Source organism: Trichechus manatus, unplaced genomic scaffold, assembly GCF_000243295.1.
Source record: "Trichechus manatus latirostris isolate Lorelei unplaced genomic scaffold, TriManLat1.0 scaffold00025, whole genome shotgun sequence".
NCBI lineage: Eukaryota > Metazoa > Chordata > Mammalia > Sirenia > Trichechidae > Trichechus > Trichechus manatus.
Window position 1 is genome coordinate 18,569,048 of NW_004443961.1, and position 13,767 is coordinate 18,582,814.

The window sequence follows — 13,767 nt, forward strand, 5'->3', positions numbered from 1 at the left end:
CACACACACACACACACACACACACACACACACACGTAACTCCAAGCTGGGAACCCATAATTTCAGGAAGGGGCACATTTTAATGTCCATTGTGCTATGGTTATATGGTTATTAATTCATCCAGTAAAAGTATTTTGAACACATACTGTTTACTATGCAGTTATCTGTTGCTAGTTGCCTTTCAGTTGGCTCCGACTCATGGCAACCATATGTATAACAACAAAAAGTGGCTTGATCCTGCACTGTCTTCATGGTCGTTCGTATGTTTGGTATGCATTATTCTGAGCACTGAGATAAACGAAAGAACAGAGTCCCTGCCTCCAGTGAGCTTATGCTGAAGTCAGGGAGATTACATTTCAACAAACAAACAAATAAATAATAAAATGTTAGGGAGTGATAAGCGCTATGATAAAACAAAAAAAATGAAGCAGGTAAGGGGATCGTGATGATTTGAGATGTTGAATTCAAGAGTTTGGTCAGGGAAAACCTTTCTGAGGAGCTGATTTGAACAGAGGCCTGAATGAAGTGAGGGAATGAGTCCTAGTAATATTTTGACGAAGAGCAATCCAAGCAGAGGGAACAGCAAGTGCAAAGGCCCTGAGATGGAAGTGTGTTGGGTATGTTTGAGGCATAGCAAGGACACCTGTGTGGCTAAAACAAGTGAGCACTGGGAGAGTTCTGAGAGAGAAGGAAGGAGAGGCAGGCGGGGGCCACCACATGGGGCTCTGTAGGCCAAGGTAAGGATGTTGGAGTTTATTCTCAATGTTATGGGATCCTTTGCTGAGTTTTGGCACTGGGTGATATGATCTGATTAGTACTATGATCACCATAGTTAATGAACTGTAATTGACAAGAGTGGAGACAGGAAGACCAGTTATTAAATCATAGTAATTGTCCCAGCAAGAGGTGATGATGCTTAGATAAGGGTGATAGCAGTGAAGGGGGTTGACTTTGGGATAATTTTGAAGGTGTTATCAATAGGATTTACTGATGGACTAGAAAAGGAGTGTGAGAAAAAGAGAAGCATAAAGGGTAACTTCACAATGTTTGGTCTCAGCAATTGGGTAAATTGTGTTGTCTTAATGAGAAGAAGAATGAGGGAGCATTAGGCAGGAGTGTATATGAGTGTGTGTGTGTAGTGGTGGTGGTGTGCGAGTATCCAGTTTGGCATGTAGTAAGTATAGGGTGGCCATTATCTTTTTATTGCTGTGGCCTGGCAATCTAGGTACTTCCAAAAGACCACAGCCACTGAAGACCCTGTGGTACACAATTCCACTCTGAAACACATAAAGATGCCGTGAGTCGGAATTGACTCAGTGACTGATTGCTGGTTTCTTTTTTTTCCTTGCTTGGGATTTTCTTGCCTAAAACAAAAGTATAGTGAGGTTTGCTAGTAATATCTAAGGGAACAGAGGAAAACCAGCCTAATCAAGATGAGAAGCATTCCCAGAACATATTACCTTTATATTTCTCTTCAGGACACTGTGTTCTGTGAAAAAGTATATTTGAATAAATAATCTAAGAATATGGATTCAATTAAGTAAGCTGTGTGCACCCAGGGAGAAGTTATACCAAGAAAGTAAAAGAAGATGTTGCAGTTTCCCTGGTACTCTGAGAAGGAGTAGAAGCTATGCAGCTGTTAAAGAGCAAAGTAATCTCTCTGTACTGAGGAAGAGGAGTGTCCATGAAAAATACTGCCTGCAAAAAGCACATTGTAGAGCTGGATGTGTAATCTTCTATTTCTAGAATGAATGAACTAAACTCTTTTTAAATATGTACTTTTGTATATGCACAAAAATTCCTGGGAGTAGGAGAACACCAAACTCTTGCCATTGGCTACTCTGGGGAATTGGAGTGGAGAGAGAACTTCCACTCTTACCTTTAGTCTGTTGGGAATTTTTTACAATTAGCTCCTATTAATTTTTAATAATTATTTTTAAATGAGCAAGGACAAAGCATACTTTAAATTGATTAGTTGTACAATCTTCATTCTGGGAAGTAAGATTTGAATGAAATAGTATTATCTTTGAGTGTAATCTAGCAGATAAGACCTCAAGAAGGTTACCAATCCAAAAGAGAGAGAGAGAGACAGAGAGAGAGCACACTTGTGAATGTGCACACACAGGCAAGAACAAGCTTACTGTTTACAAACAGAAGTGGAGAAAAGGGCGTTCCTGAACTTAGATGAGATACATGGTTCTCTATCTTGCTGAGGCCTTCTACTCAGTGGAGGAAGTATGCTTTAAAATGTGGCCAGGCTGGTTTAGGCTGTCGCCAGCTTCCAGTCTTGTCTTGTTGCTTTGTGTTCTGGTTCAGCTTCAGTAGAACAGCTGGGATGTTCAGAGAGCCTTGGTGGCTGGGGAAAGGGTGGGGGCTGGAGGTGGAGGCCATGAGCAGGGTTGGGGTGGTTTTACTGGCAGGGCCTTTGGACTGCTGGACAAACAAGCCACTTGCCTTTTGTCTTTCCTCTTGTCTCACGAGGTGCCCACCAGTCACCCCTTCCTGTCCCTGAGCCTGGTGTGTGCTAGGTCGAGAGATGAGATCTGACCTTTCAAGTCCTGGGATCTGAGTAAGAATTGAAGAAATGGGAATAAGGGTTTCATTTATTGCTTGTGGTGCTTTGGAGACCTGGGCTGAAATTCCAAGTGACAGTTTTTAATCTGTTCATTGTAGAGAAACTTTTTCTTTTCTTATTTCTTGGAGGTGGCAGTTGGGGAATGTTGTTATGAGCAGGAGAGGAGAAAATAAGGCAAGGGCTGTAGTGATTAAAGCTTACCAGCTTTAATAATGGAAACGTGTTGTGAGGTGTAGATGTCTGTGACCATTTGGGACTATTCCATCTCCAGCACCCTGCAGCATTTCTGGGGGGTAGGGGGGAAATGTGACCACTTTGCCCTCAGTGTTAAGCAAATTCAGGTGTTCAGTTCAGGTTAACTTTCATTACCACCAATGATGCCTAGAGGAGATTATTGCCTAGCACTTCTGAGAAACGCGTATGAATTGAAGGAGAGAATAGGCATTGAAAATTTTAATGAGCAAAGAAAAAAAAAAGGAACATATTATGGGAAAAGTAGGCCACTGTAAATAAGGACTTCAACTCTACTTAAAAAAAAACAAAACAAAACAAACCCATTGCCATCGAGTTGATTCTGACTCATAGTGACCCTATAGGACAGAGTAGAACTGCCCCATAGGACTTTCCAAGGAGCAGCTGGTGGATTCGAACTGCTGACCTTTTGGTTAGCAGCCGTAGCTCTTAACCACTGCGCCACCAGGGCCCCATAACCACTACAGGAGTTAGGATTTATAACACATTTTTTGGGACACATTTCAGTCCGTAACAAGTGTTGACTGGAGCCTGCACCCTGACTCCAAGGGAGCAGGTTGAGGTCTGCCAGTCTCGCTCTCACATGGGCTTGTTGGGTGACATGGGGCCAGAGTCATAGGTTCTCTGGGCCTTAATTCCTTACTATAAAATGACATGGTTGGACTAGCTCTCTGAGGTACTTTCTAGGACCAAATGCTGGAGTATTATGAATATCAGGGGTTGGTTTTTCTAAATAGGTTATGTTTTAGTCCCAAAGGGCCATTTAAAGTAGTGGATTTTAACCAGGGACATTTCCAGCCCTTAAGGGACATCTGGGAAATTCATGGACATATTTTTAGGGGTCACGATGATGGAAAGTTTTATCATCCCTAAATTCCATTTCATTTCAGGAGTGTAAAGGGGGCATTACCAAATAATTACTATAAAAAGGGGAAAAGGGTCTGAGATGGTCAAAAACCATTGTTTTAAAGGGTAGTTAATGATAATGACAGTCTCAGCTGTACCAAAAAAAAAAAACCAAACCCGCTGCCATCGAGTCGATTCCGACTCATAGTGACCCTATAGGACAGAGTAGAATTGCCCCACAGGGTTTCCAAGGAGCACCTGATGGACTTGAATTGCCGACCTTTTGGTTAGCAGCCATAGCTCTTAACCACTACATCACCAGGGCTTCCGTGTCAACTGTATTAGAATAATATTATGACGATGGTATTGGGTTGCTAGATTTTGGTTTGGAGAACACAAGAAGAAGGGGTGTTAAGGGTCCCCTGATCTTGTGTTCCAGTACGTGCTGGAAAGTTGCAAACAGGACCAGTAGGGTTACCTGTCTTTGTCATTGCTTAGAAAACATCTGTCGGGCCACTTGCTCCTGGATGTTTCTTGCTTTCCCTTGAACCAAGGGCCTCTGGTGACTCTGGGCTGGCCAGCTTTCTGCTGGCCACGTGACCTCTGTTTACTTCCGCTGGTTGCAGAATTGTGCGTTTGCAGCACGTCCTTGCTGGCTAAGCTGCCTGCCCCAAGCACATTCCTCCACACCCTCTGGACCTGATCTGGGGGAGGTGGCTGCAGATGGACTCCTTAAAGAAAGTATGTTTCATCAAGCTTGCTGTCTTTGAACTATTTGGCAGTACTATACAGAGCTTTGATGGTTGCAGCAAGCTCAGGCAGATGCTCCCTGAGAGAGTGTTATTATTACCAATAATAATAATGTTGTTGTTATTAGTTGCCGGAGAGTTGGTTTTGACTCTCCGTAGGGTTTTCAAAGCTGTAACCTTTTGGTTGCAGATCACCAGGCCTGTCTTCCAAGGCGCCTCTAGGTGGGTTTGAACCGCCAACCTTTCAGCTATTAGTCAAGCACCTAACCGTTTGCGCCACCCAGGGACTACACCAATAATAATAATGTTATTTAAAGTAACATTTATTCTCAAAATGATAGTAATGATAGCAGTGATAATGAATTTTCTTAGCAAATGACCTGTGCCAGAGGAGTCCCTGGGTGGCGCAATGGTTAAGTGCTCAGCTATGAACCAAAAGCCTGGTGTTATCAAATCCACTGAGAGGCGCCTTGGAAGAAAGTTCTGGTGATCTACTTCTGAAAGACAACAGCCACTGAAAACCCTGTGGAGCACAGTTCTACTCTGAAACACAGGGAAGCACCATAAGTCGGAATCGACTCAACAGCAACTGGCTTGGTTTTTTGGTTAACCTGTGCCAGGCACTGTATTAAGTAATTGAATGCTTACAAGAACACTGTGAGGCAAGACGCCTTAATTTTCAGATGGGAAACCTGAGCCTTAGAATGTTAAATTATCTGCTAAAAGTCCCACAGGTGCTAAGTGGTGAAGGTAGGATTTGAATACATTATCAGTCTAAACTCGAGCACCTGTGCTTTTTAATCACTCTGCTGCCCTCTCTAATCTGTGCCTGAATCCGAAACCATTGGATAGAAGGAGGTGATGCAGCCTGGAAGTTTCTGATGATGTTTTTATCCAGTCTAAAAAAGGCCAAACGGCCTCAGCATGAGTCACATAACCTTAAACCCACTGCCAGAGTGACTGTGGGTCCCCCAGCGGCCGTGCCCGTGACGAGGGTGGTGGAGTTGTGAGCTGTCGGTCTTTTATCCAGGAGCTGAAGGATGCCAGCCAGGGCCGGGAGAAAAACACAATTCTCCTGAGGCTTTGCTGCCCGGATCCTTTCCCATATGCATATTTTTTCCTCTGGTTGAGGTTCAGGGCTACAGTTCCTGTTCACGCCAGTCAGAAAGTTGGCAGCTTGATCAATGACTTCCTGTCCCTTGATGATAAATGGTTTTCCTATTCAAGAGATAAATTTGTATTTTGAAGGGTCAATGCACTTTGATTTCTTATAATGGAATTTCATTGAAATTAGTTTCCTGTGACTTGTTCGGGATTCTTGGCCAAAGTAAATTGTGCTAATGAGGAATAACAGAAACTTTAGGAAAATCATGTGCTCCTAAATTTTAAGTCATGGATGAGGCTTCAAAGATCATCTTGCCCAGCCTTTTTGTTTTATAGGTAAGGAAATGGAGTCCCAGGGGGAGAAGGAGTGTGTCCAGGATCACGTCTCCATTTCTGGCTCTTTCTACCAAACCACCTCCCCTGAAGGCTGTGAGGATAGTGTCAATTATTTTTCTAAGATTTGTTATGTCAAAAACTTGTCAAAACTAATTCTAGTACATACTGAACTTGTGGGTTGTCAGTAAGCGTAGACACTAATAGAATTTTTTTCTTAGGACTTTCAGTTTCGTATGTGAGACACATAGGACTTTTTTTTTTTTGTTGTTGTTAAACTAGAATGGTTTGTGGTTTTTAGTGGCTTGTCTTTTTGTTATAAAAGTCATATATGTTCACCCAGTAACATGGGTTGTCAAACTGCATTGCGTGGTCCTGATAGGGGCATATCACCTGTTTTTGTAAATAAAGTTTTATTGGCATACAGCCATGCCTGTTCATCTCCTTATTGTCTGTGGTTACAAGGCAAGTTAAGTAGCTGTGGCAGATATGGTATGATCTGCAAATCCAAAAATATTTACAGAAATAATTTGCCAACCCTTGCTGTAGTACATCAGAAAAATAAAGAAAAGTAACCCTAAGAATAAATTTATCCACATCTCACGCTCAAGGACTTAGGTTGATTCAAATTTTACACTTGCAAGTAGTGCTTAGGTGACCATTTGTGGCTAGATATTTTTGCAAATCTCGAATTATTTCCTAAGGATAAATTCCTAAAAGTGGAATTACGGAGCCGGTGAGTATGAATGTTTTTTAGACTCTTGGTACTTAGTACAGAGTTTCTTTTCAGTTGCCCTTCCACCAGAAGTGCCTACACCTTCTAACATTAAACAAACGAACAAACACTCCTTTGCTAACTGATTTGGTTTTGCTTCCACTGATTCAGGGGCAGGTTCAAAGCGGTGGTCTGTGTCCTGTCTGCGGTTACAACATGCCTGGCATTTGTCAAGCCCGCCATCAACAACATCTCTCTGATGACACTAGGGTTTCCTTGCACTGCGCTGCTCATTGCAGAGCTAAAGAGGTGGGTGCCGTTCTTGCTGTCTGCACCTTATACCGTCCTTCGGATAGGAACACCCCAGTTGCCGGTTCCTCTGAGTGTGGGAGAGAAATTTTACACCTCATAAAAAGTTAGTTCCTACTGGTGGATTGAAAGCAGGTTTGAGGCTTTGGTTCAAAATATTAATAATCTTATTTTCAGAAAGGGGAGCAGCTAACGATCAGTGGATGCAGGGCGTCCCAGTGATCTAGAGCTAGCTCAGCAGGAACATCTCAAGAACCTGCTGAGCACCTAAGCAAAGCTGCCCAGACTTAATTCTGTAGAAAGGAGAATAGATTCATTCATATGACAAGGAGAAAGAAAAGTCTTAAGGAGGTTATGGAGTCCCTGGATACCGTAAATAGTTAATGTACTTGGCTGCTAACTGAGGAGGTTTGAGTTTACCCAGAGGTGCCTCAACAGAAAGTTCTGGTGGTCTGCTTCCAAAAAATCACAGCCATTGAAAACCCTATGGATCACAGTTCTACTCAGACATACTTAGGCTCGTCATGAATTGGAATGGACTTGAAAGCAACAGGCTTTAGAGAGGTTATGGCATTCACACGCATAGAAGGAAAAAGAGGAAGGGGGCGGGGGAAATGAATTTCTATACACAAGGAAACCTTAACTTCAAGTGGAATACTTTTGACTATTATAGACACGTTCTCTGAGGCTTCATTTCTCGTTTATAATCTATCAGGTAAGGCCTTTGCTATTTGCATAAGCATTTATTTTATTGTGTTTTAGGTGAAAGTTTACAGAGCAAATTAGTTTCTCATTCAAAAATTTGTGCACAAATTGTTTCATGACACGATTGCAATCCCTGCAATATGTCAGCACTCTCCGCTTTCCCACCCTGGGTTTCTGTTCCTATTCGTCCAGTTTTCCTGTCCCTTCCTGCTTTCTTGGCTTGGCTTTTAGGCAGGTGTTGCCCATTTGGTCTCATATACTTGATTGATCTAAGAAGCATGTTCCTCACGTGTGTTAATGTTTGTTATATAGGCTTGCCTAATCTTTGGCTGAAAGGTGAATTGCATAAGCATTTTCCTTTGGAGAGTTGTATACTTAGAGTTCAGGTTGAAATCCAGAAACGTTTTATTTTAATACTCTTGGATACGCTACTGTCTTCCTCTCGCCAAACCAAGAAACACTGAACAACTGTTCTCATTTTCTCTTTGAAAACACATCTCTTTCTTTGCACTCACTTTTAGAGGTGCATTGCAAGTCCTTGACTTTCTCACTGTTATTGACATGGAGCCCGCCTTAACTGAGGCCTTGCGTCTATCTTCCTTTGTGTGATAGTTGTCCTGTGTAATGTGTTTACTCAGATTTCGCTCTGTTTTGAGAGGAGATAAACATTTCTTTCGAATTCTTTGCCTTTGGGAGTTGCTTTGCTTGTCAGCAATGACAGGCAGGGCCAAAGGCCTGCGCTGGCTGGTGGAAGAGGTATTTGCACTTGCTGGTTGAGAGCAGGCTACTGTCAGCTCTTTTCTAGTTGACTTCATTGAGCAGCCTTTGAGGACAGGGGAAGAAAGAGACCATTTCAGACACAGGCTGATGTCAGTGCTAGAAGACTAACTATGGCCCAGAGTCCTTTCCAGAAGAAAAACAAGTAATTGAATACATAATAAAGGGTACAGTTTCTACTCTCTAATGGCCTGAATTAAAAATCTCAACTTTCTGTTTTATCGCTCATATTGCTTGTTAGAGCCAGAAAAGTTCTCAGCAACCCTGAATCTGACTGTTCACTCCCTCGCTCACTCACTTACTCACCAATTCTTCATTGAGTTTTTACCATGTCAGTAGCATGATCTTAATGGGGGATATGTCAGAATCACTTAGGAAGCTATTTGCAAGTACAGAGGTTTAGCTCTGCATCTGCAGAAACTTTCTGGAGGTCTAGGATGGGGGCCTGGGCATCTGCAGTTTTAGAAACTTACAGAACCCAGTTGCCTGGGGCTGGGGTGCAGCAAGTGAGAGTAGGAACGTGAGGAGATAGTGGGAAAGGGGAATGACTGCTAGTGGGCATGGGGTTTTGTTTCAGAATGTTGAAAATGTGATGAAATTAGGTTGCGGTGATGGTTTTACAACTCTGTGGGTATACTAAACGTAAAATGTACCGAACTGTACATTTTAAATGGGTGAGTGTTGTGGCATGTGAAATACCTCAATAAAGTAATAAAACAAAACAGAAACTCAAAAATCTGCTCAGGTGATTCTGTCTGATTCTAACCCGTTTGAGAACCATGATGTTGTTAGCCATAGAGTTGGCCTCCAATTAATGGCAACCTCAAGAGGATTGGATTGTTAAGATCCATAGGGTTTTCATTGACTGATTTTGAAAGTAGATTGCCAGGCCTTTCTTCCTAGTCCATCTTAGTCTGGAAGCTTCGCTGAAACCTGTAAGCCTCCACTGATAGACAGGTGGTGACTGCGCATGAGGTGCATTGGTAAAGAATCTCCTGTATGGTAGTTGAGAATTCTGCCACTGAATCACCAAAAAGAAAAAATCAAACCAGTTGCATTTGAGTTGATTCTGACTTATGGCAACCCATGTGTTTCAGAGTAGAGCTGTGTACCATAGGATTTTCAATGGCTGTGATTTTTTGAAAGTAGATTGCCAGGTCTTTCTTCCTGGTGCCTCTGAGTGTATTGTAACCACCAACCTTTCAGTAGCTGAATGCTTAACCATTTGTGCCACCCCAGGGTCACCACTGAACCACCACTGCCCCCATAATGGGGACAGCCATAAAAAGAAATGAAGTTCTGCCACATGCTACAATACATAGGAGTAGAATTGCTGGGTCGTATGGTAGTTCTGGAAACCCTGGTGGCGTAGTGGTTAAGTGCTATGGTTGCTAACCAAAAGGTCGGCAGTTCAAATCCACCAGGCGCTCCTTAGAAACTCTGTGGGGCAGTTCTACCCTGTCCTATAGGGTCACTACGAGTCGAAATTGACTTGACAGCAGTGGGTTTGGTTTTTTTTTATGGTAGTTCTATGTTTAACTTTTTGAGGACCTGTCAAACTGTTTTCCACAGTGGCTATACCATTTTGCATTCCCACCGGCAATGGATGAAGGTCCCATCTTTATTGATGCTTTTGCTGATGTTTCTGCCAGGCAGCTGAAAAAGGCATCAAGAATTCAGACTTTGGATACTTAGTTTATTTGTTCTACAAATCTGTTTAAGCTCCCTCTTGGTTGCAGATCTTGTATTAGATGCTGGGTCTCATGAGAGATCTTGACTGACTGAGGAGCTGTCCACTGAAGGGAAGGAACCGTGAAGGAAAGGTTGAGAAGGACCCTCAGCCACCCTACTGCCTCTGGGCATCCCCCTACCCTGGCATGGAAATAATCCACTTTATGAGCAACCCAGTGATAAGGAAGGAAAACTGCCATTGATATTTCCTTTGAGCCATTAGGATTTATTTTAGAAAAATGTTATGTCCTGGTGTGTAAGGACTCATTCCTTCATTCAACAAACGTTGAGAGCCTTGTATGTGTCCGGCACTGTTCCAGGTGCTGGGGATACAGTAGTGAACAATGTACATGTTAGTGGGGGAGACAGAACATAAGCAAATAAATGAGTAAAACATAGAGTGTGTCAGAGGGGTTATAATTGCTTCAGTGAAAATTCAAGGAGGGAAGGGGGACATAAGGAGGGTCACTTGAGGGGTGCTGGAAGGTGTTGCAGTTGTTAAAAACAGTGGTCAGGAAAGGCCTTACTGGGTGACATTTGAGCAAACACTTGAAGAAGGGGAGCCATGGGGATATCTGTGGGAAGAACGTTCTAGGCAGAGGAAACAAGTACTAAGGTCCTGTAGGAACATGCCTGGAATATTTGAGGAACAGCAAGGATCCCACAGTGGCCTGAGCAGAGGGAGAATATGAAGGAGAAGAGGTGGGAGGGGAACCTCGTGGCCTCTGTAAGTACTTTTGCTCTTGTCTGGTTAAAGGGGGAAGCTATAGGGAGCTTTTGAGGAGTGTTGAGAATTGACTGTATGGGCAAGGCTGGAAGGAGGAAGACCAGTTAGGAGGCTATTGCCATAATCCAGGAAGAGCTAATGGTGGCTTGGACCAAGGTGGTTGGTGGTGGAGGTGGTGAGAAGAGGTCAGGTTCTGGACATATTTTGAAGGATGAGCTGTTGGATGAGATTAGTACATGAGAGAAAGAGAAGACCGACTCTATGCATTTTAGCCTGAACATCTGAAAGAATAGAATTGCCTTTTCCTGCGATGGGGAACACTGGGAGGAGCACAGGCTTTGGGCAAGGGGACAGATTAGGAGTTTGTTACACCCACTGCTGTCGAGTTGGAATCGTAGTGACCCTATAGGACACAGTAGAACTGCCCCATAGGGTTTCCAAGGCTGTAATCTTTATGAAAGCAGACTGCTACATCTTTTTCCTGAGGAGCGGCTGGTTGGTTCGGAGCAACTGGTAGGTTCAGAGCAACTGGTAGGTTCAGAGCGGCTGGTGGGTTCGAACCTCCAACCTCTCAGCAGCTCAGTGCTTAACCACTGTGTCACCATGTTAAATTTAGATCCATGTGAGACATATGGGGGACATGTCAAGAAAGTAGTTGGGTATATGAGTCTGGAGTCAGGGGAGAGGCCTGGGTGGGAAGTATGACTTTGTGAGTCATCTGTGTGTATACGGTGTTTAAATCCACAGGACCGAGGGAGTATGTTGGGAGGAGAAGAGCCCTGGGGGCCTCCAGTGCTTAGGGTCTGGGTAGCTGAAGGAACCAGTGAAGGAGACAGAGGAAAATGGCCAGCGGTAGGTGGGTACCAGGGCTGATGGTGGGCACTCTCTGTGTCCCGTGCAGGTGTGACAACGTGCGTGTATTTAAGCTGGGCCTCTTCTCTGGCCTCTGGTGGACTCTTGCCCTCTTCTGCTGGATCAGTGACCGAGCCTTCTGCGAGCTGCTGTCATCCTTCCACTTTCCATACCTACACTGTGTGTGGTAAGCAGCCCTTGCTAATGGGGAATTGGCTATGAGGCAGGTGTCCGCACATGGTGCCAGGCAACAGGTGTGCAGTGGGGACAAGGCAGAGCCCGCGTGAGCCTCTGTCATCACTTAGACTGTCAGATGTTCCAGAAGCAACAGGAAATATTATAAAAAGCAGAACTAGCTTCAAGGAGTAGGCTTAGCCAGAACAAAAAGACCTTATAGTTTATGCTTAAAGTCAGTGGTCTCTTATCTCTAATTCCATTATTAAAGCATAAAGGAGCTTGAAAACCGAATCTGTAACCTGAGTTAGATGAGCTACAGCTGATCCCGGGGGGAGGGGGGAGGTGGTGGTGGGTGGCTTGGGACAGGTGTGATGTGGGGATGGGGACAGTCCTGAATAGGAATACGCCTTCTGGGCCTGTATGGCCAGGTGAAAGCATGGGCCTTACAGGTCATCTAGGGATAGCCACACCCACACATTTTACTTGTGGGGACAGAAGCCCAGAGAAGTAAAGTGAATGGTCCAGCATCACTCACCTGGTTATATAAAAACAACCTAGGAGTTCAATGATAGGGAATTAGAACATCTATGCTTTGCAATATTCAGGATACAGTGTTAAGTAAAAGTAAAGCAGGTTACAAAACAGCCGGCAGAATCCTGTACTCAGAAAGCCAAGGAGGAAATAGGTGTGGCTTTCAGCTTGCCTTCTCTGTCCTCTGTCCTTCTGACGGCAAAGGATAACAAGGATAAAAAGAAATGTGCTGTATGATGTCCCTTGTAGATTGAGAGTTCCTAGGGAGGAATCCTAGTGGTAAAGAGCTGGAAAAGCTTTATTGGATCCAAATTCAGAAGAAGCCTGGCTTGTGTAAGGAGACAGCTTAGAAATATACAGTTTGAAAGAATAAATTCATCTAAATTCCCTTACACATATGATCTTGTGTATATCTACCACGAGATCCAACCTGCTCTAAATTTAAGGGTTGGAGACATTAAGAACTGTGCAAAAATCAAAACAAAATAAAACAGCACAAGTTGAGGTTTCCAGTATCTGTTGGGATTCGTTGCCTGACAGTTTTTGGGTTCAAACTTGACTTACCCTAGTGAATTTACACACACCTTATATATTTGTTGAGATATAATTTATAGATGATAAAATGCACAGACTTTAAGTGTACAGTTTGACTAATATTGAGAAATGCATATACCTGTGTAAATATTTGCAACAAGATGTAGTACATTTCTGTCAACCCAGAATGTTCCCTTGTTGCACTAGTGATTTAAGTAAAATTCAGAAATTAGACTATGTGAAAACTTTGGCTCAAACTTATTTCTAAATTTGGTATACTTCCTATTTTTTTTCCCTAACATTTGAACTACCTTTTCTTTGTAGTTATAAAATGGCACATATTATTTATAACAAATTTAAACAGCATAGAAATAAAAAAGACAGGCCAAAGGCATTTGCATGTTCATTCCTATTATCAAGTATGAATATTTTAGAACATTTTTTCCAAAGCCTTGTCCTGAACTGCTCAAGATTTATCGTCCTACTGCTATTCCAGGCGTTGCTGGTCACTTTACCCTTCCTACTTATAAGAGGCCCCTGTATTGTAATTACAGCCACCAGAGGCAGGCTCCTCCGAGAGGAGCAGGCCCAACGAACCCGGATGGGCCTTTGTGTGTTTGTGTGTATAGGGTTCTGACACTTGGCTCCTTTTATTTATTTATTTTTATTGTACTTCAGGTGAAGGCTTACAGAACAAATAGTCTATCATGAAACAGTAGTACACATATTGTTTTATGACGTTGGTTAACAACCCTACAACATGTCAACCCTCTAACTTCTCAACCTTTTTTTTTTGGTGAAAATACACATAGCCAAAGATACACCATTTCAAAAATTTCTACATGCACAG

General features: G+C 43.1%; 1 protein-coding gene across 3 annotated transcripts in view; it reads left to right on the forward strand.

Moving 5' to 3' along the window:
• The window catches only part of ACER2 (alkaline ceramidase 2), a 28,542-nt gene that overhangs the window by 10,799 nt on the left and 3,976 nt on the right, over positions 1–13,767 (forward strand). For 2 of the 3 annotated variants that reach the window (XM_004373516.2, XM_023728641.1), the window contains exons 4-5: positions 6,746–6,883; positions 11,725–11,862. In XM_004373516.2, coding sequence (XP_004373573.1) covers positions 6,746–6,883; positions 11,725–11,862 — 276 coding nt within the window. The remainder of the gene's footprint in view (positions 1–6,745; positions 6,884–11,724; positions 11,863–13,767) is intronic. The other variant, XM_023728640.1, reaches the window with a different exon arrangement.